At 43.1% G+C, this 23316-nt stretch overlaps 1 protein-coding gene across 1 annotated transcript; it reads right to left on the bottom strand.

The window, feature by feature from the left end:
- Nucleotides 1-1236: 1236 nt before the first annotated feature.
- BPIFC (BPI fold containing family C) lies at nt 1237-16068 on the bottom strand. Its single transcript, XM_049822129.1, has 15 exons — nt 15963-16068; nt 15464-15575; nt 15209-15337; nt 13637-13792; nt 12774-12837; nt 11935-11995; nt 10951-11042; nt 8864-9037; nt 8101-8154; nt 6628-6798; nt 6012-6079; nt 4641-4683; nt 3724-3787; nt 2905-2981; nt 1237-1278 (listed from the first exon to the last, which is right to left on the bottom strand). The coding sequence occupies exons 1-15, from the start codon at nt 16066-16068 to the stop codon at nt 1237-1239; spliced, it is 1413 nt and encodes a 470-aa protein (XP_049678086.1).
- Between the last annotated feature and the right edge of the window lie 7248 nt (nt 16069-23316).

The raw sequence follows: 23316 nt of genomic DNA on the forward strand, positions 1-23316 counted from the left end.
CAGGGCGGTTTCGGCCCGCAGGGTGTTTAGGTACCACTCCACTGCGGGGTGGATGTTTGCTCAGTTACAACAGTCAGGCAAGAGCTGCTCGCACCCCATCGTCAACTGCGTTTCTCAGCATGAGGAAAAGAGCTTTTTGCTGTACAGTCTTGGCTTGAAAAGGGCTCCTGTCGAGGAATAAGAGGCGGGGGGATGGCTAGGGTTTGGGCATCACACTAGGCTGATGGGGCTTTGCGTAGGGGTGGTTTGGGGCTCACAAAACCAGCAAAACAGAGTGGGACTTGGCGTTACAGCCTTTGTTTCTCTGCTGGTGCTAGTTTGGGAGGCCTGAGCCTGCTTTCCATTCAGGCTTGGCCCAAATACAAGCACCTAAGCATTGCTGGGCCAGCACAGCCCTCTGCAGGACTGTGTTCAGATTTGCATGCTAATAAAGTATTGAAGGGAGAGAGAGAAAGAAGGTAAGACAACATACCAAAAATGAAGTAAGAAGTAAAGTATTTGTAACTATTTCAATCTAGAGAAATGCTGACAAAGATGTTGGGAGGATTAGACTTGTACAGAAACATTCAAGGAGTTAAGTGTATCTAACCTGGCTAAGCAATGCTAAACAGGGGACATGGCAGACACAAGGATTTGAAGTGTCACAGGGGCAGAGGGACCATCAAAGGCAGTAGTAGTGCCACTTTGTCTCACTTCCTGGACTGCTTCTGTGTCTTTGTTAAGATTTATGTTAACATTTTAGTTAAGACACTGCTAAGAATTTGTTCCCATTGTAATTGGGACACTTCCCAGTCTGTTGTAGTTGTAGAGAGTGCATTGTGTTCAGAAGAAAGTTATTTAAGATCGTTACAGTAGAAACAGAGTAGCAGGCATGCTTGCCCTAGCAGCATTTTGACAACATACTTTTCCTTCCTTTGAGAGACTGCAGCACCTTTCTGGAAGCGTATAGACAAGACTGTATTTCAAGAGAGGCATTAATCTTAAAAACATTTTTGCAGCGGTTAAACTCCAGAATAAATAATGTCAAGCATGTGTCATATGTTCTCCTCCACTGTACAGCCTAACCATTCCATCAGCTTTCTTTGCCTCCCCACATCCCCCCTTGTCCCCAACCTGGATAACATCGCCCTTGTCAGAGCTCAGTTTACACATTTCAGTGGAACTGGACAGTTTTTAGCCTTCAAAGTCACACTATTGTTTTGAAGTTCATGCTTAACAAATGGTCTCTCTTCTCCTTTAGTGTTTGTAGTGGACATCAGTAGAAATCAACATGTATCCCTGTGGGGAGAAGAACAGTCACTGAAGTGCTATGAATTACAAAGTGAAAGTGTTTCTTTGGTTGGTTTTGTTGTCGGCTTTTTTGTTTTTTTTTTTGGGGGGGGGGTGTTCTTTTTGTTGTTGTTGTTGTTTTGTTTTTTTTTTAAATTTCAACTCGATCTTGGTGTTAAAGGTCAGAAAACCTACTGAAAACAGCTCAGCTCAGCCTTGGAAGTAACAAGTTTTGTTAAACTCTGTCTTTTGAACTTTGCAAAAGAGTCCCATCTTTCCATGGGTGCTATCCCTTTGTACCACACTAGCAACAGAAGGGACATCATACAGCCTACACAGGAAAGTTCATCTGAGCCTTGAGGCAACTAGGCAATCATCACAAGGTGGGATTATTTTTTACCTGATTTCAGCCACCTAGGAATTAGCCATCTAACCTAAATTTGTCCTTAAAGTTTCCCCCATTGTCAGTGCATAGAGAGCAATGAACCTGCAGAGAGCAGCCCATCACAGTCTAATATGGTTATCTATGAAAAGTGGGAAGAATTGTCTTTCTTCCTGTTGACCATAGCCAACAGACTGGGACTGGAAGTGGAGACTAGAATTAGCTTTTCAACAGGAATCCCATTCACGTTGATAGAGTACAGCAATTCTCCTGTGCCCTCACTCATTCCTAGTTGCTGATGAGGAGAGTGATTAAAGTGAGGTGAGGAATGGGCCCCACAGAACCACTAATATCCTTCACTCGTAATTAGCCTACAGGGTTGTTGGCAACTAGTGCCACTGAAAGTAGTCCCCAAGCAATTATATTTTGTAGGGACTGCAAAGCTGGCTGCTGCCAGGTATGTGGAATGCAAAGAAAGATTAAAAACCCCTTTGTGTTTCTTTCCTGAGTTGTGCTTTGTGCTTAACCACAAACAAGGATTTGAGACTGTCTCTGCAAGAGCTGAAAATCACTGAGAAGTGGGTAAACAAATGGAGAAATGCAAGTGGCTTACCCATTTTCTGGGAGTTCATTTGTCAGCAATGCCCTTGTACTGACTGATTGCCTAGCAACATTCTGTATGTTCAAACTAAGGGCTAGAGAGTGTTGCGAGAGGCACAGAATACGGCGTGATTTGGAGAAGAATAACCAGAAGGCAAAGAATATTTTCTGAGAGCTCACTAACTACTACTGACCAATAGCCTCAGCTGTTATCACCAATTATTAACAAAATCCACTCATTCTAGGTACATAAAATTGAATTCACCTCCCTCTTATATTTCAACTATTCCTGTTAAATTCATCAGGACAGCATGGATAGTGATAACTAATTTAATTTGATTGGCCAAACTCGAATGAAATGTTAAAGGTAAACCTGTTTTCACACCCAATTGCAACTTGAAAGGCTGAGCAAGCTGCGCATTTGATCACCCCATGGTTATGTATTTAATGCAGTTCTAGCTTTTCCTCTCAAAGAAAGATAAATTTGCTTCTAATAGAATTTCACCACTATTACAGATCTCGTTTTAAACCCATGGCTTTTTACTGCTTAACTAGCTCAAATCCAGAAAGTTTCTTGTACAGACAGAAGGCGAATAAATGCCTTGACAAAAAAAAAAAAAAAAATCCTTTTCATGAGAGTGTCAAAATCTCACCTGTACAATTGTAATGTGAGGTCTCGTCAAGGTAACATTGGCCAGTTTGGGAAGAGGGAATCCTTTTGACAGTTTAGCTTAAAAAAATAGACAAACACAATGATTTAGGTATGCATTGGAAAGATATAAATACCCGCCCTTCAACAACCCTGTTTGTCCAGAGATTTCTAGGTCATTTACAACAATTAACCTCAGTCTCACAAGCAGCTCTGGGAGGTAGACACGATGCTCATTTACCAGTGGGAAAAAAGAATTACAGATGCTTTTCTCTTGGCAGAGTGTTGCAGCCAAACCAAGGCATTTCATGTTGATTTGTCCCTAGTGACCTGGGGGATTGTTAATACAGCTCTAGTGTCATTAGGACCTGTTCTCATTTGTCTCTATTAATTAAGGAAGGCAAAGTTCATCCCAGTACAGAGGGCTGGCACAAAGCTGTCTCCCTCCAGGGCCTTAAATAAGATTTATGAGAGGCAAAAGCCCTGTGCTGGTCTAATAAAGAAGAATACATTTCACACACTGTGGCCTCAGGCAGGTGTGCAGACTAGAGACAGGCTTCTCACTGATGCATCAAGGCTGCCTTGAGTGAGGCAAAGGCCAATGAATTATGAATTTCCAAGCCCTTTTTGCAGAACAGTGCCAGTGAGAGGGCATACTTACACCCCTACAAATCAATCTTCCCCTTCCACTGCTTACTGGCTGATGGTAATTTTCCACTCAAGTTAATGGGAACTGGAAACTTAAGCAGAAAGTCAGTAGCAGTTCCTAGAATCATCCACTCTACTGGATGCTTTTAAGTGATGCTTTGAAATAGAGCCTTACCATTTGCTGATGGAATGACTTCAGTCTGTAAAATGTAAGACAGGATGTTCTCCAGAAGTGAGATCTGCCACAGACAAGAAAACTGAGTTAGCCGTCACTTCTTGATAGCGGTAGAACTGTCATGCCCTAATCCTGGATGGAATTAGTAGGCTCGCGTTTGACTTTTAGTTCTCATTTGGCCCAAAAGAGTCATAATCTAAAGTGACTGTTGGATCTTAAGTCTTTGGAATGATGCAAAGGAAGTGAGATGCAAAATGCAAATGGCTCTGGTCATGCTTGGACAACATTTTCATTTAAAACAGTCTATTTCCTTTATTTGTGAGATAATTTATCACCAATAGCAAAGCAGGACCAGAACAGTTTTAATCCTTTCCCCTCAGCTACTCAGAACTTAGTGATTATACTCAGAATTACATGACTCTCTGAGGAGGCTGGGTGTTCCCCTGCAAGGCTACAACTGCACTATTCCTGGCATCTGAGACCAGTATTTTGGCTCCCATTCCCTGCTGTAATTCCGAGCATCTGTGATGAGCACCACCGCACCACATGGAGCGCCTCTGCCTCCGTAGTGCATGTGATCGCTTAGACAGCACACTGCTCCGTCTGCTGCTACAGTTTGGATTATCACTGTGTGTTTCACTGTTATGATTCGAGAGATCTCCCCGCTTACTGATGAAATATGATACACCAGTCAGGGAAACTACAGAATATCTCATCTTCAGAGCACTAACTTGCCCCAAAGAATATACTTTAAGTCAACAGCAGAGAGGTGGCTGCCAGAAGATGGGAAAAGAGCTACCCAGAAATGAAGCCAAATGATTTAGAAATACAAATAAAATTTAGCTGCTTACTCTTTAGCCTTGATATCACTGATATTCCTGGTTTGCATTTCCTATGTGCTTAAACTATCCGCTTACCTCGAAAAAGCCAACATTGGAGTGGGCTAGCGAGAACTGGAGCCTGAGGGAAAGAAGTGAAACAAGATGAATCACTAGAAAGGATAAACACACGTTATTCTAGTCATGTGCAGTCACTGCTGTAGAGCTCCAGGCCTTAAGAAACATCTGTGAAGAGACTTTGGAAGCAATATATTTTACACAATGCATACTGCCTCATGGAGAAAGAGGTGGTTTTCTTAGGGCATTGCTAAGCATGCATGCAAAAGAATATGCTAGAAGGGCTGCAGCCAGCAATGTGAGTGCACTTCTCCCTCTGTGCTCTTTTTGGAAATCCTACTGACAATTGACTTTACCAGGGCTAGCATCAAGGATTTGCAGGCTCTCAGATATTTTGCAAGGTTTTTTGTATATATCTACCTAATGCTTTGATGTGAGCCTTACCGGGGTGGGAAGAGAAATTCTGTTCATCCTATGGTAATGCTGCTCATGGTTGTGTTGGTAATGTCTCTGTTTCTAAATTCAAATACTTATTCAGTACATATTCAAGTATCCAAACATGTGTTCAAAACATGATTTGTGAGTTCCACAGAACCAGAGACCCAGTTCTTAGCACACTCTAGATTTTTCCCTCTGAATGTTCCTGCAAAAAAATGCTAACAACACTATCCTCAAATTCCTAAGATCTCTGTGCCCTGATGAACTCTGCATATTCTTAACCCTCTAACTGTCTTCCCAAGGGACTTTTGTGAAATCACGGTCCCAATTCCCAGCTGTGAGGTCCTGGTATACAGAGCTTCTCTCTATAAAACGTGACGTTTTAGATGTCTAAATGCCCAAGCCTCTGGTCTCCAGCTTTCTGACCCTTGGGAGTCGCAGTGCCTTAGCTGGAGAATCTTTGCTATAAGAATATCAGCGCAGGGGAACTGCGGGGTCCAGATTCTTTACCGCGTCCTGGACTCCTCTGCACTTTCCTAGTGACACAGGTGGGCTAGAAAGCAGTTGCATCTTGCCAGCTGGAAAGGGATGAGGGAAGCTCTCAAATGATTCATGGTCATCACAACTGCCCTGCACACTTCATTTAGCTAGCCCAGAGGGGAGAGTAGATGTCAGGAACAGAAAAGTCCATTGAGACCACTGCCCTGCAGCAATCCACAGCTGGTGGGCAATCCCTTGGGGACTGTGGCACTTGTCACAGAGAAGCTTCCTGACTCCTCTAAACTAACTGTACAGGTACAGCCTCATAAAGAATTAGAGAATCTAATGCAGATGAACTCACCAGGGACACACATTCATAAATTATGGTTATCTTATGTGTGCCTAAACTGCTAATGTTGGGATTGCTAACACTTCCAAATGGCTGGAAATCCTTTCCATCCCAGCTTGAATTACCTGTTCAAACATAGTGAGCCCATCAATTTCTGGTCAAATATATTCAGAGCAATGCTGGTGTTGGCTGCCTGCAGAAGAAAGAAACCATGGGTTACCAGACACGAAAACCGAGGACCCTTGCTGTGAATTAGTCACAAATACAGAGATACCATCTTCCAGTTATGTACAGAAGCTGTTTCATGTAGATGCAACTTTCTCCCTAGCCCATGGTCCATGCAAGGCTGCACACAGTAAATGTCTGCTTATCTGAATGGCACTGACAAGAGCTGAAATGTGGGTAATGAGATTTCACTGATCAAAGGCATTTTCAGTTAAACAAACAAGTTGCCAAGAGGCATGACTCATGCCTGCAGAACTGTCATTCCAGAGAAAAAAACGTGGTTAATCAGAGTTGCTATATGTTTGGATTTTTGTCCATCTGTAGGAAAATATTCTTCACCATAGAAATATCCTGTAGGTTAAGCGAGGCCACACAGGCACCACTTGTGACTAAGGGGCATTTGCACTTTTAAGGACTAGAAATCTGGCACTTTTTTTCTTGTACAGAGTTTTAACAGAAGGAAGGAACAAACATATTTAACCCCGAGTTAAACGTCACCTTTTTCACTGTACTTACTATGTTAATTGTGAATAATGACTGGGTGGCTGAGTCTGGCAGAACAGCAAACACCTCCATGGAGCCCCGAATCTCTACTGTGAAGGAATCCTGCTCTAAGCTGATGATAGGTATTTCAGTAGCCGTTAGCTTCAACATCACTGGGTAGGGTGTAACTGAATATTTGGCTGCCTGTAAGGTTCCGGGACAAAAAAAAAATAGACAGAAAAAAGCTTTTCCTGGAGAACAGATGATAACACTGCATTTTCTCATTCTTGAAGCAATCATTTTGAAGTAGTTCCTTAAGATAAGGTTAAGGACAGCTGCTAACGTAAGAGTCTTTCAAGCAAGCAGAAAGTAGAAGTTTTCCGTGGTGATAAATTAACAGTCTTGGCCACATCAGGAATGCAGTGGAATGTTCCTTCTGCTCTAGGAATACGATTTCTTCTGTATCACTTTGAGAGAAATCAAATACTTGTTTGTGACCATAGGAAAGGAGTGGAACATGAATGTGACATTTAAGTCACACAATAAAAGAGCTCACGAGTCATTCCCTTTGAGATTCACCCATTTCATGAGACAGGTTCCTGCTTTGGACTGTCCTCAGAGGAACCTTACTCTGTCCATTGCCTGGAGAGCAAGTAGGCTCACCAAGTTCATTACTTAGAATAGAGGGGGTGGAATATTAGCATCATGGCATTTTACAGAGAAGACCATATGATGACTGCCCTTGGAGCATTCTTAGATTTCTGAGGGAGGAACTTAATATCAACCAGGAAGCAAACAAGGATGTGAAGTTCTTTGAACCATGAGTCTAATTTCATTCAACCTCGGCATTCATGGCCTAGGGTCTCTTACAGTCATTTTTGGTTTTTCCATCTGTCTGAGAAGGCTGGTGGAAGCCTTGCATGCTCATATTCTCTGTCCTGTTATATTCATCTCCTACACCTAAAATAAATGGAAATCCCGTGCATCTGCCTTGTCTTTTCTATAGATGTAATGTTGCCTGCCCATCTGTTAGCTCGGTTTCCTGCACATGGCCACTACAGTCCCTTCCCAGTTCTTTACTGGATTCCTTTCTGCTAGTCAGTCACAGTCTAGCAGTGAAGCAAAGACAATTATGCAGATCTGGGCAGGAGGAAGGTGTTATTTCTGAGCTGAGGCCCTCTCAGAAGTCTCTCAAAGCAGGACTCATGACTGAAAGCTTTTTCCTGCCTAGAGCTGGTTTTAGGTGGAACAGCTGTGGCTTGGGCACAGTGCCCAGAGTAAAGATTGATGTGGAAGGTTATGGGCCAAGTTTGGTAAGAGTGGAAGTCATTCAACTCATTTTGGGGTTGGGAGGTGACAAGGCCCATCTGCTCTGCTGTCCTATGAGGACTTCTCCAGCACAAGAGCCCTGCTGGCCCTGCAAGTCTTTGGGATACACCAGCAGTGAGGTGTCTGACACCCACACTGGGTGGTTCCCTAAGAGTTTGTGGAAGTAATGATACTCACCTCAGGGATGATACTGCCAAATATCTCGGTGTTTATATTAAAATAGCTGCAAGTCTGGAGAAAAAAAAAAAAAAAAGAAAACAAATGAGTTTACCAGATTTGACCTTTGTGGTCAGCTTTTCTCTAAATGGATTATTACTGTCATTTCAATGAATCTTTGATTTTGTACCTCTCAGAAATATTCTTAAGGGACTCAGTATACTTAAAGCTGATTCCCAATAATACATGCCAAAATACTTCCTGGGAGAGCAAATGCTTAATATCATTATAGTTTGGGCTGCAACCTATAGGTTTTGGGACTTACTGAACCTCCTGGAGACAGGCTAGCCAAGTCTGCTACCCTCCAAGCCACAGCTATTGTGCTTTGACATATGCTTTGCTTCCATGGCCCCTGTAGTACTTGCAGTCTGTAAGGAGCCCTCAGAAAACAGCCGCTGAGGCTGCTAAATTCCCCAGAGTAAATCCTTTGTCCATCTCAGAAAAATCCACGTCTCAGGTCTACAAAACCCTTCTTTTTTGTAGTAAAACTGCCAGTATTTGGTACCTTGCTCAGTGGAACTAGGCACCCTGACTATGGCCTGAGGCATCTGTATAGAGCATAATAAAAGAGCGTAACAGTACCCCAGTGTTTCTGATCTACCGTCTCAGGTCTTCACAGGCCAATTAGCAGCTTTATACTACCATGTACTGACAACTGGCAGGCCAAAGCCCCATCTTGGATGACCCGAGCCACTCCGACCCCATTCCTCTGCGTCCTACTCACCTCCTCTGCAATGGTGATGCTGAAGGCCCCTGCGGTGTAGTAAGCAAATGAGGAGGTCTGAAAGAAATACTCAGAGAAGGCAAGGTGGAGCATGGAGTCGCTTTGGTCTGGGATGGTGAAGGGAGCTGCCACATAGGGAGGGCCAGTGTAGTTTCCAGCTGGGTAGACTATCCCCTGAAAGGTATCGGCAGAGATAAAAAAATCAGAGTGAAAATACACCTTTAAAGTGACTGCAGACAATTAATGCCACTTTCCTTTCCCTTGCTCAAGGTATTGGTTTGGTGTATAAGTGGGTACATAGCCTTTGTAGTACATCCTGTAGTACATGTAGTGCTTTCAAGCAGATGGTGAAGATGAATTCCAGAGATTTGACACCTTCACAGATGGCACCTGAGATCTACCTTTTGAGATGCTGATCAGCTACTGAAGACAGTCTACCACCTCAGAAAACAAAGCCTCTAAATTAAGGGTCTACATATTGCATGAAGAGCACGACTAAGGCTTCTGCTTATTGAAAAGCTTTATTTTCTCCTTTCCCCATCAGTAGGAATTTAAATCTGAGAACTGCCACCTAGAGCTATCCAATGGCATCAGTTACAAGATGGATCTCTAAAACCAGAGGTCTTTCTAGGTCAGAATCAGCACCTTATTCTACCCAGAAACAAGTTGGTAACTTGTGCACACAAAAGAATGCCTATGAGAGAGAAAAGAAAGTTATGTCAGACAATCCTAAAAGCACCTATTTGTCTTTTGCACTACCCATGGTATGAGCCAAGGCTTGCAGATCTAATACTTCCAAATGCACCCCAGATGAAACAAAAAGAAAAAACTGATTTAAATTGAGGAAGGCACTCGGAGATTAAGATTTTTTTATATCCCTTTTATTAGTTCCCCTTTTCTGTTTCATCTCAAATGTATTCTATGTGTCTTTATTTTCTCAGCTCCTCCCCGTCTACGTCTAAAATTTGTGTTGCCTTTTAAGGACTACCAAAACACTTACAAAGTGCTGAGTTGTTTTGCCCATGACCTCCCCACTCAATCCTCACTTGCTGGATTTAATAGTCACTCGCTTTGTATTTTTCCCCCATGTTGCATCTTATGGGGGAGAGTAGCCTTGTAAACAGCCATGACAATTACTTCTCTAGTCTACCTCAAATCCCTGCTTAAAATCTAGTTGCTACAATACCCAGCAGAGCTTGACAGCAGGCGCAGATCTGGTGTGCCGAGACCAGTGTCTACCATACTGACTGATGCTGGCTTATTGTTCCTTTGTGTCCCTGCCTCTCTTGTTTCCCTGTTGTCTCTTGTTTATACTTAATTTACAAGATTTTTGTGACAAGACTGACTTTTTGGTCTCCCTTTGTAGAGCACCTAGTGCCAGGCATCTTAAAGTTAATTAAGGAACTTAGATACTATGATGATGATAACTACCCTCAACCAAATCACCTTACACAGAATGACAATCAAGCCATTTAGAATTAGGAACTAGTCTGATTTTAGTTTTAATACATAAGGAGATTTTTTCCTTTATTTGAAAGAAACTTTGAGGCCTTTGAACTCAGCAGCACTCCTTGGGCTCCCATCCTTTTTCAAGGGTCTTCTGTCTTCCCATTCAAGATACCAGAGGCTTAATTCTTGCTCCTATAGTCTTGCTCTTTCTTTTCCTCTCTCATCTGACAGCAGAGACATCTAGTTAGTGCAAGGTGTAGAGATCTTCCCCTGACTGACTGAACAAAGAAGTCCCAGATATTAATCAACAGCGAGAGAAGGATGAAACCGAATACCTTTTTTCTCTCCTTTCCCTTTCTCTTTTTCCTCTAACTTGCTTCGTCAGCTTTTACTGCTCTCTATGTGCTATAACCAATCCAACAGCAATTAAAAAAAAGGATCTGGCTTTTAAATAATTAATTTTACAACAGGATTGTTAAAAATTATTACAATACCAAATGCAATAGTGCTTTGAAATGTCTGTCTTCTCAGATACTAAGTCTTAATGTTCAGAACAGCAGTCATGTTCATCTTAGAAAGTGGATCATACAATAACAAAAACCATAGCAATCTTGGCAAATAGCACTACAGGCAATTACCTTTAAGTCCAGGTCAATGAATGGTCGGAATACTGCCGGCAAGCTGTTTAAGGAGTAGTCTACTTTGGCCAAATCATCAATTGGCATTAGGACTGTAAGGGTGGTAGATAAGACAAAATACCCAATATTATAAAAAGCACAGATAAAATTTTACAATTGTAAAGTATACAGTTTTATGTATACTGAAAACTAGCCAGTTCCTGAAGGAGAATGACACAAGTTCTTCCAAAGAGTAGGGAGAAACACAACCAGGGACCTCCTAACATGCATTCTGACCTAAGGCTTGATGTTTCTAGTGGCACCTTCTTTAGTTTGTTTAATGTTTTCTCATTGAAGAAAAGTAAATTTGGTCTAACCAAAAAAAGGAAATGGCCATACCAGTGCTTCAGGGCATAAGGAGGTGTTGGAATTTCTTGTCAAGCAGTTCTGAGAGCATCCAGAGTGCCTCTAACTTGCAAATACTTTCCCAGAAAGGTGGGTGCCTGATCTGCTTAGGTACTTGTGTTTTGTACATGGTATCTTCCCAACACTCTGGGTGTCTTAAACGCCTACAAATCTAACCCAAAACAGTTAAAGCGAGAAGCTTTTTTACAAAGGAGCTTTTTCATTTTGCTTTTGGCAAATCAGATAAATAGGCAAGTAAAACTTAAAGTTTCAGGCAGGCTAGGAGAGCAGGCTTCAGCTTGTGAAGTGCTATGCGTGCAGGAGGACTCGGAGCATGGGAGGGAAGGGAAAACTGCCTTAGCATCAGTGCTGTGTGGCCTTTAAGTGGCATTTCTGACAACAGAAATGCACACTGCCACAGTTGCAAGTTGAGAATCGCTCCCAAGTCCTTGGCTCCTCGGAAATATCCTTTTCTTGCCCACGTACCGCTCCCTTTATTTAACTGTGGTCCTGTAAGCAAAGGAGCAGACAGATCGGAGGGTCTGATACCACTGAACTGGAGAAAGAAAGCAGAAGGAAACGATGTCACTAGTGACTCACCATTCAGTGATCGGAGGTCTTCATCTATCAGCTGGATCCCGGATCTGATGTTGGGACATGACTGTATAAAATCATACTCAAGTTATGGCCTGATTAGCATGGACCTATAAGCGCCTCTTACCTGTGTGCCAGCAAATCTTTCTGCTTATCTGACACACACTGCGGCATTTGTTTGTCAAAACGCCTAAACTATCTTTTCTGCAGCTAACTGGGCCCCCAAGGTCTCTACCTGATGCAATGTAAACACGTCCTATGTCAGAGCTGCCTTTAGGCAGCAAAGCGAAGAGTTGTCAAAGGCGGCCTGATGGGGGTGACAAAACCACAGCCTTAATAGCACAAGAAGGAGACAGAGATCTCACATTGGCCTCACAGGAGAAGGGATCCCTGTCCTGGGGCAGAATCACAGCCATCTCAAACTCTGGCTCCTCTTAGAGGCCCTGGGCAGGTTTACATATGTTGTACTATCAAGTCAGGTACTACAATATCTCTATGCATCAGCCAATGCGTGTTTTGTCTGCTGAGTATAAAAATTACCCCAAACCCAGAATACCTGTAGGTACACAGGCAGAGACTTATTCTGTACTGGAATGGGGAAATAACTAACTTTTCCAGCACTACTGCTGCCTTGGTTGAACCTAGCTGTGGACTAGTCAATATTTTGGCCATAAACTTGGCACTTTATCTGGAAGCATTTCTGGTTGGCAAAATGGTGACTCTGCTGATTAGACCAGAATAGAACTATATTATTTTTCTAGTTTGTCCTTTGCCAAGTTCACAGCACTGACTTGTGAAAAGTCATATTCCTTAAACCCCTCCCCTACACAATTTGAAAGGCTTACATTAGTGACCAGGCTCCTGTGAATAGGTTTCTTCAGATACTTGATAAAGAAGTTATGCAGGAAGCTAGAGGAGAGGAAGAAAGCAATTCATGGGTCAAGTACGACAGCCATTAACAGGAAATCTCGTATCTCTTCAGAACGCGAATTTAATGGCCTCTGAGTGTGATATTCTAGAACACAAGGGAGCTTTCTGAAACGTAACAACTCTCAGAGAGCCACTGTCTCAAAGGAGATAATTTCACCAGTAGGCATCTCAGCAATTAGCCTGGGTAGATTCATTTTTATGAATAAGGAATTCTTCATATTATCACCATCATGTATGTACAAACAGAAAAAATAAGTAGCCTCTGCACTAGCAACTTCCAATACAAGTAAAAATAAACAAACAAACAAAAAAACCCAAACCAGGTGACAAGAGTTGTATTCAGACAGTGAGAGAAGTACAAGAAAACAATGAAATAATGTTACCCAAGGTTGTAAACAGAGGCCCAACAGAGAGCAGTCTGGTTCTGTTCAGTTTTTATAGAACTGTGACTAAGAACATTAAAGCATAGTACAAGCCTGTAACTTCTACCTAGGGTTGAAGATTAGAGCAGTAATTGGAAAGAACTGAGCGCTCAAGAAGTACAAGGGATTGTTTGATGCTGTCTTTATCCTCTACTCAAGTTACAGTGTGCACAAATACAAGGACAAAGGTCAAATTTGGCCATTTGAACACTGGATTAGGGCCCTGATTCTCATCTGTGGTGCCCACAGACTCCTAAAAGCGATTCTGGGTGCCTTATTTTGTGAAGTTATCTTTGTGCCATTCATTGACAGTTATTTTCTCCCACAGCATATACAGATCTCTTCCACTTACTTACCCACTTTTTCCACTCAGCTTAATGTCTATATCACCAGAAGTCGTCCGGCAGCTGGTAAGTGCTATTGATGTATGACCTGTATTATCCAGGGGTGTTGAAAAGATTGCAGTAACAAACACCTTTGAAATGTAGACTGTGCTTCTTCCACTGTCTTTGCTGCATAAAGTAAAAATATATAAACAACCTATTTTTAATGAATGTTCAAGAGTAACTCTCAAACAGACTCTTTTCTGTTCACTGAAGATGAAGTTACCCAAATACTTTTTATTGCATTGTTTATAATGAAAATAGATTTTAATGGGATCTAAGTATCAAGTATTCTACACAGATTTCCAGCTAGAAGTTTTGGAAAATGGTGGATTTAGGAAAGTAAATACTTCACTTTTTTTAAAAGTATTTTGTACGATTTACAAGACCTGTGCCCACAGCAGAGGGAACTGGGATAAGCCTGATATAAGATAGGGCAAGAGAGCTGTACTGGGATCTAATCTATTGGTGTTTGAGGAGGGTCCCTACAAACCCACGCCAGAACCTGGAGTGCCCCAATGGGCTCTGTGCCCCCTTCCCCACCCCTCCCAAGGGTTTGGCAGCCCACGCTCAAGACCAGCTCCAGTATGGTGAAGCTGTGTTACTTTGGATCAAGTTGTTCATGACTTGGTTGTGAGAAACAGCTGTGAAAAGCCTCCTTGGGGGTCTCTACCCTTGGTTTGTGAGCTGCATTGGAGCTCAAGTCTTTGCTCGAGCTATGTTGTAGGTACACCTATGTGTGACCACGTACTTAGTCAATTTTGACACTGCTTTGCTGGCTTGGCTTCCTGGCTTTGCCTCCTTCTGCCCCTTCATTATGGACTTGCCTGGCAATCTGGACTGGTGGCGGTTCCCAGTCACTGCCACTAACCTGCTCTGCTTGCCAGTCCTGGGTACTTGCCTCCTGCCATGCCATCCCCCTCAGCTCCAGGGTCCGCTCCCCTTGGAAGCAGCCCGTCCTCGCTGTCCCTGACAGCAGAAGCCCAGAAGTGCGGATCAGAGACTGCTGTAATTCAGTCAGTTTGGCAATATAGGTAACGGGACTCGGGGGGGCGAGGAAGAGGGGTTTCTTTCCTCTGAAACAGCCTGGGACTCGGAAGGTGTGGAGCCTGCTCTAAGGATATTGCCACTTGGTTGTCCATTTTCCATCAGCTTTTGAACTGTATCTCTTGGAGGCATAGCAGAGGGTTTCTAACAGTGTAGCTGCACTGGGAGGGTTTATTATACCAGACTGTGATCCACCATACTACAATTTTTCTAAATGCGTCATTAGCTGGCAAGGTGGACAACGACAGCATTCAGCTAGAGCATCAATCCTTTACTATTCACAGAGGGGCTTCTCAGCCATGGGTTTTTATCAGTGGCAGGGGCTGTCTCCCACCAGCAGACCTGTGGAGAAAGACCAGTCTGTACTCCTGGGTTACTGATCCTAGCTGTTAAAGAGCACCTTTGCCATGAAGAGGTGACAAAAAAAACTGAACTTTGCATTTTTAACTTTGTATTCTCCATCAAGAAAAATCCCAGCACACATGAAGCTGTACGTACAACATCCAGGTCCTTATGTTCCAGTTCATATCGATGGTTAGAGAAGCATTTCCAATCACCAGTTTTATCCCAGTCCCAGGTATGAAGGAGATGGAAGCACTGGGGAATTCAACAGCAGTGATGTGTATTCTAGAGAATGAGGGAGATAAAGGGGAGAAAAGAAAAGGAAAAGTTTATATTTCACGAGTCAGGGTGAACGCAAAACAAGATTCAAATTTCAGTCAAACACAAAATGCCCCCGGAGAGAATACTTACCTTGAGATGTTGTATTTGAGATTACCAAGCCCAAATTTCTCATGGCCAGTCAAATCAGGGAAATGGTCCTTCTCCATATTCTGCTTCAGGATTTCCAGCCCAACCTCCTTGGCTACAGGAAAACAGCAATCAGTTCAGTTGCCTTTGATACTGCCTGGGAGTTTATAGTTTTTATGCCTCTGGCTGAGATGGGATGGACACAGAGTCAGAAAGAAGAGGGTATCTCATTTGAGACCCAGCAGTGGTATTTCAGATCTCACTTCTAGTCATGGCAAGAGTTGGACTTACTGATTCATTATCTGAGATCAAATGAACCTCGATATGATGTACAATGCTGTCAAGCAGCTTACTGTATCTGCTATCTTGTGCTTTTAAACTTTCTTTTTCTTTATAGCCTGTGATCAGGTCATTTCTTTCCACTGCCATTGCTTCCCAAGATCCCTGTCATACCAGGATTCAATGCAATACCACCACCAGATCATGAAAACGTCACACATACCATATTCCAACCCCTTCTGGGTGATCCTCACTTTGAGTCCGGGGTTGGCGTCGAGTTGCCCGCTGAGCAAACTTAAGAGGAGGAGAGAACAGCAAATCTTCACCATCTTCCTTGGTTTTTACAGGACCTGTTAATAAATACTTATCATGATAGCAGAAGTCCTTCATGCTGTCACATGGTGGCTGTACTCCCTTTTCCCTCCCTGGAGTGAGCTGTTCTGACACCAGCGTTCCCTCCAGAATGGATAAAGTGGAAAGCCCAGCAACAGTGGAAGAGAGGACCAGTTCTGCACAGACTGTTAGCAAAATGGAACATTTTGGGGTAGAGGAGAAAAGTCAGCCTATTCACTGTCATAGGGAGTGGAGAAAGCACTTGGGATACATCCTCCTGGACAAACCCTCTTGAAAGGGAAGTGGCACTGAATTTTTAAGCTGTAATTTTTTTTCCCTCTAGTTAGTGAAATAAGTAGCTTATTTTTCCCCAAATGTCTGGAGCTCTCAGTGACTCCTGGTGATTCAACGGTCACTGGGACTTAGCACTTTGGAAAACCTGATCAGGTCATTTAGTTATAAACATAGATAAGCACACCCTAGGAACCACATATTAAGATCTTAGCCACAACTTTGAGAAGCCCTTTATGTTCCCTCCCAACAGACAACAAAATAAAATAATTTTGTGGCAGCAGACAATGTTTTCATATCCCCTAGTCTGCATTTTAATAAATATATTAAGCTTTATCCAAAACCTCTCCTTGCAAACTTCATGGTCAAATGGACTTTTTTTTTTTTTGCTTTTTTTATTCCCATTAAACCACTTTTTTTGCCCATGGAGAACCACAACCTTGTTCTCCATTCACAGATAGGGACTTCAGTGTTCAAAATATTTTATAAGAACAAATTAATAAAGGCAACATAAGTGCCTTTACTAATAATTTACATATTACTACTTGTCTCTTGTTTCCCTTAACTTGTTTGGGCTCATCAGCAACAGACTCTGATCTTTTATCATTTCCTTTCAAAAATTTTAAGGCGATACTCATAGCCTGGGACAGTGACTTAATGTCCAGGAAAAAAAAAATAAAAAAAATAATCATTTATTATTCAGAGAAGCTTGCCCTTCCCCAATATACTTGTGTGGGACTGTTTTTATTTAGGTAGAGCCATTCAAAAGTTAGGTCTCTCATCTAAGACAGTCATCTTTACAGTGGGGAGGGATACATCCCACCTACCTTAAAACAAATTGCCCTATGGGGAGTGCTGCTCATCTTCCTCCTGTAACTACAGGATTCAATGTCTACCTCTAAGATGGGTCAAGGTAGGTAAGCTGAACCTATACCATATATATATAATGTGCCAGTGGTGACCAATCACTGTATGGTTGTGGGGTGATCCTTCAATTAATGGGGAGCCCCCCCCACCGCCTAGTCATTCTCTTCACTAGAGAACATGCTCCTAAAGACACCCATCTTCTGGACGATGCCAACAAGTAACTTGTCAGTAACTAGAGACAATTTACTTTCTGACAGTAAGTTCTGCTAATGGCAGCTTTTCTATAATACCGTGAGCGAGACCTGTCACTCCCTTTGATGGCATGAAAAAACCCAACAGCACGCACACCCCCTACCTCCCCCCCAAAACCCCAACCCCCAGAAAAACCAAGCAGAAACAAGCAGAAACCCACAATAAAGAAAAGGTAGGGGTGGCACCACTGGCCGGCTACGCAGTGGAGGACCACTTGGCTCTCCCTACCTTCTCATGCATGTCACACAGCAGTCCTCGGTATCTACAGGATTTACCGTAGGGGTAGTGAATAAGTGAAGCAAATTCCCATTCCCAGGGACTTCTGTGACTGGATTTAAATCGAGATGGAGCTGTGCTGTATGAACCACGGGCTGCATGTAGTGTGAAAGGCAGAAGCTGTTGCTGCCAGCAAGGTCTCCCGGGGAGAGCGGGAGAAGCCAGCTTGATGGAGAAGTTTAAAACCAAACTGGACAAAATCAGAGAACAGTTTTGAGGGTGTGTGTCCCCCCCGTCCCCCCCCCCCCCCCGAGCTGGGAGCAGTTCTCTGTGGAGTTATCTGTCATCTGAGGTTGATAGTGTGAATGGCAAACAGGTCACATTATTATGGTTTTCCTTATTCCCAGCTACTACATTGCATTATGGACAGCTGAAAATACATGACAGTGTCTTTTCTAGCATTTATGGACAGCTGAAAATACATGACAGTGTCTTTTCTAGCATTATGTTTACGTAAAAAAATTCTTTAGTTACCATAGGGCTGTTGGACAGCTGGGATGAAACCATCTAGAAACACACAATTGCCTCTCTCCTAATACCTGGAAAGTTGTTTTGATGTTGCTGCATCTTTCGCTAGCTGTTTCATTATCAGAGGTCATAACGTACCACGAACCTCTAAAATATTTTCAGTCATGATCACAACTTAAGCAAACTGTAAAATTATGAGATAACACTGACTTCATTTTTGTGTAACAGTTCCAAGTAAGCCCACAGAACACCTTTGCCTTTTAGTAAGACTTAATTTCTTTTTAATTTTAACTGACAGAAATTGAGACGTGAAAGAAACACACTTCACGCGCAGAACAAAACCAAAGTACTGGAAGGAAATGCGTCTTTGGCGTAGGCATAGTTCTCACAACTTAAAATCTCAAAATTTAGCCAGATTTAGCTACATCTATCTCTTCCCAACAAAGCCACTCCACAACAAAGAGTAATCACAATGTATTTGTTACCACACCTCTCCTCCGAAGGCCGAAGAGAAGACTCTTGCTGTCCCAGACCACGGCGCTGAGGATTCTGCAGGGAAAACCCTCTGCAGCCACGACCCCGTCTTTTAAAGGAAAGAGCTGTGAGCTTGAAGAGACCCAATTACTGCCATCTTCAGCAGTATCACGCAGGGAGTGGCCTCTCCGGTAATCAAGTCCCATACTATTTTGGGTGTCAAGGCTTAAACCTATCACTCTAATTTCATTTAGGGACTAAGCAGAGCGCAATGTAAACTGTTGGGTGGGGGTGCTCAGGCGCTGGGATGCTGAGCTCAGGGTGACGTGCTGCCTTTGGGAGACACCGTTTCGGCACTGACTTTTCAGATGGACCCGAGAGGAAACCCCAGTGGAGGACCTCTTCCAGTAGTTCCACAGGACTGATACTCATAGCCAGGTCTATATTGTGAAAGAAATAGATGAATATGCCATTGCTAGGAAGAACAGATGGAAAACAACTGTCTAGGCCCATGTGTTCCGAAATTGCTCAGGATACAGAAAACCGTAAAACATATAGTACCTGTATTATAGCATATATATACTATAGTATATCTATGTGGTGCAAATATATAGTATCAAGTCCTTGCAGTCAATATTTTCTATTTCTTCTGCTTGCTTATGAAGTTAACTTTAGCTAACCAGTACTACTTGGCTTGTCAAAGAGGTGATTTAATCAATTAGCTTGCATGTAAACCAAGGAAATTCCCTCAGGCATGGAGCACTTTGCTGGACAATCTGAGTCACTTCATTGTGCAATCCATGAATAGAAAAGGGTAGAGACATTTGTCAGTCAGTCAACAAGTACTCATACTTTACACAGATTTAGCATTCACCACAGGGAGTCACATGCATAATAATTTCATTATTTATATCTCTGGCAACTGAGGATGAATAAAAATCACACCCTCAGTTACATAAACCTCTCCTTTAAATTTTTTGCACAAGTTCTGCAGTTCCTTCAAAGCAAGGGAAAAGCACCACTGTTTCCATCCATATAGATCTCCAAGATTTACAAACAACTGAATTGTCTGAAAACTATCTCAGCTTATCCTCATCATATCCTTTTAACATTTTATGGTTCTTCTAATGGAGTACCACCCAGCTTAGATAAAACTTTCAGCAAAAGTTAACAAAGGCAGACTAAGGCTTTCAGAACAGTTGCATCATTTCTTTCCACAAATACAGCAGTAAAAGCGAAATATCTGCTTGCAGACACATTCAGATAACATATTCAAATATGCTATAAATAGTTTCTACACCCAAACTTTTCACCTTTCAAGGTGTTACAAAGAACCTCTAAAAGGAATGATTTTTTTCATTTTCTCTGTTGAGCCACCAAGAATTTGCTTCAATTTATATGCTGAAGGGGATATAGATTGCAATCCTTTTTACCCAATATACAAGAAACCAAATGAGCTTATCAGTATGGCAATCAATGGAGACTTGGTACTGCATCTCTGCAGATCACTTCGGCTTCGCACGATTCCAGTTGTCGCCTCTGGCTCAGTGCTCCAGCGGTCCCCTTTCCGCACATCCCCAATTCTCTGCCTCCCCAATTGTCCCCGTTCTCCATGCGCTCTAGTCTGCGGCACACTGAGGGACAGGCATCGCTTCCATGGTTCTGTCATTCGGGAAACAATACCAGATCCAAAATGGTATACTGACCAGTAGGTAAGTATAGGATGATACAGGGGAACTGTTGGTGTATACAGCATCCTCTTTAGTCCTAGGAGAAACAATTTCTTTGTTTGTGAACAACAGCCAGAGGACTAGAGCTTAAGGGGCAGTGTCGTGCTAAGCCTCGGCTCTGGTTTGAAAAGACCCACCTGGCCATGACACTCGTCCGTCGGTCCTGAAGCACGTGTCCCATTGGAAGAGAGAAGAGATGGGCACCAGGGCTTTAGTTCTCTTTTTCCCCATCTCATGAATTCTTCCCCAAACAGGCAGAAGAAAGTGCCTTAAGTGTTATCAATGAGGGACATCAAACTATTTAAAAATCTCCATTTCTTTTGAGTTCTTTTTCTGTTCTTTTTCTAGTCAACTCTTCACCTACTACAGAACACAATGAACTGGAAGCCCTGTTGTGATTTACTGCTGTTGGGTTTCAGGATGCTTTTTTTAGTAAAAAACTGTAGCAGCCAGCTAGATAAATAAACTGATTCTGCTAAAAATCAAATGCAGGCCACATTTCTGTCCCACGTTGGAACTGAACTTTCTGTAGCGTGACATTTGTAGATTAGTTTTCCTTTCCATACACGTTTACTATCTCCTGGTTGAATGTCTCTGGTGACACTGACATAAGACAAATCTTCCAGCTCCATTTTACAAATACAAGCGGTACAGAATTATTTGGAGATTGGTACCCTCGAAGAGCTGCAGCTACTCGCAAACAAGGAAGAACTGCTGGATGATGTAAAGGCCAAGGGCAGCCTTGGCTGCAGCGAGCGTGAGACTGTGGAGTTTCAGATCCTGGGAGGAGCGAGCAAGACAAAGAACAGAATTACAACCACAGACTTGAGATGAGCAGATTTCAGGGACCTGCTTGGCAGGATCTGTGGGAAATTGCCCTGGAGAGCAGAGGCCCAGAAAAGCTGGCTAATCTTCAAGGGCAGCCGCCTCAGAACGGTCCATTACAATGTTCAGACAGTTGAGCAACTGTGGCAGAAGGCCAGCATGGGTGAACATCGAGCTCCTGAGTGAACTCAAACACAAAAAGGAAGCATACAGAAGATGGAAACTGAGACCAGCTACTTGGAAGGAACACAAAGATATTGCTTGCACATGTAGGAATGAAGTCAGGAAAGCCAAAGTTCAGTTGGAGCTGAAATTAGTTTGGGAGGTGAAGGGCAACAGGAAAGGTTTCTGTAAGTACATCGATAGTAGAAGGAACACTAAGAAGAATGTGGCCTTATTGCTCAGTGGGCTGGGGCACTAGTGACAAGAGACACAGAAAAGGCCGTTTTCACTAGCAAGACTTGTTCTCTGGCCTCCCAGGTCGCTGAGCTCCTAGAAGAGTCTGTGGGCAGCACCCACAGTGGAGGAAGACAGACTTCAGGATCACTTAACCCAGCTGGAGACACACAAATCCATGGGACCAAGCAGGATGCATCTGGAGGTGCTGAAGGTTCTGCCCGGCTGATCTCATTGTGAAGCTGCTGTCTATGTGTCACCTTCAAAATGTCGTGGCACTTGAGAGAGGTTCCTCATGACTGGAAGAAGGCAGATGTCACACCTGTCTTCAAGAAGGTCAAGGAGGATGATCCAGAGAAGTCAGTCTCACCTCAGTCCCTGGGAAGGTTATGGAGCAAAATGTCTTAGAAGTCATTTCTAAAGCACATGAAGAATAAGAAGGTGACTGGGAGCAGCCAGCACGGGTTTTCCAAGGGCAGACCATTCCGGACCAACCTCATTGCTTTCAGTGATGAGCTGACTGGGATTGTGGACAAGGGGAGGACAGTGGATGTTCTATACCTTGATTTCGGCAAAGCCTTTGACACAGTCTCCCTTAGTCTCATCGCCAAGCTGGTGACATACGGGCTGGAGAAGGTAGGTGGAAAATTGGCTGGACTGCCAGAATCAAAGAGCTGTGACCAGCAAAACCCAGCTGTTGACCAGTAACTAGTTGAGGTCCCACAGGAAACAGTACTGTGACCAATACTGTTTAATACTGGCTGGATCATGGGACAGGGTGCGCTCTCGGCAAATTTGTGAATGACACCGAATTGGGGGGAGCAGTCAACATGCTGGAGGGCAGGGCTTCTATTCAGAGAACCCTGGTCAAGCCAGAGAAGTGAGCTGACAGGAACCACATAAAGTTAACAAAAGCACGTGTGAAGTCTTGCATCTGGGAAGAAATAACTCCCTGCAGCAGTACAAGCTGGTGGCTGTTTAGAAAGCAGCTCTGCAGAAAAGGATCTGGGAGTCCTGGTGGACAACAAGTTGAACATAAGTCTGCAGGTCCAGGTAAGTGATCCTTCCCCTCTATTTGACACTTGCATTTGGAGTACTGTGTCCAGTTTGGGCTCCCCAGTACAAGAAGGATGTCGACATCCTGGATCAAGTCCAGCAGGTGCCACCAAGGGGGCTGGAGAACGTGACCTACAAGGAGAGTCTGAGAGATCAGGCCTCTTCAGCCTGGAGAAGAGAGGGCTTGAAAGAGCTTTTTGTTGTCTACATCTTTTTGATCAGAGAATACAGAGAAAATGGAGCCAGACTCTTCTTGGAAGAGTGTGGCGATAGGACAAAAGGCAACAGAACAGGTTGGAACATAGGAAATACTGATTAGATATTAGGAAAAAAAATTATTCTGAAGGTAGTTAAATAGTGGAACAGGTTGCCCAAAGAGGTTGGTGGAATGTCCATCCTTGGAGGGGTTCAAGACTCGACTGGACACAGCCCTCAGCTACCTGATCTAATTTAGTCCTGTTTTGAGCCAGTGTCTGGACTAGATAATATTTTCCTATAATTCTATGGTAATTCATTGGATTTTATAAACCTGTTCCCACTCTTGGTATCCAGTTACAATGGGACAAATAGTGAAATTCTTGTGAAGAATAAGGTCTCACTCCATACACA

Source organism: Accipiter gentilis, chromosome 18 (genome assembly GCF_929443795.1).
Source record: "Accipiter gentilis chromosome 18, bAccGen1.1, whole genome shotgun sequence".
Lineage (NCBI taxonomy): Eukaryota > Metazoa > Chordata > Aves > Accipitriformes > Accipitridae > Astur > Astur gentilis.

Excerpts from the sequence above, each read along its gene's own strand:
- BPIFC (XM_049822129.1), bottom strand. The coding sequence starts at position 16,068 with ATGGTGAAGATTTGCTGTTCTCTCCTCCTCTTAAGTTTGCTCAGCGGG. Across the intron at positions 15,338-15,463 it reads CTCAAATACAACATCTCAAG|AATACACATCACTGCTGTTG; the intron begins GTAAGTATTCTC and ends CTCATTCTCTAG. Across the intron at positions 6,080-6,627 it reads CATTATTCACAATTAACATA|GCAGCCAACACCAGCATTGC; the intron begins GTAAGTACAGTG and ends TTTCTTCTGCAG.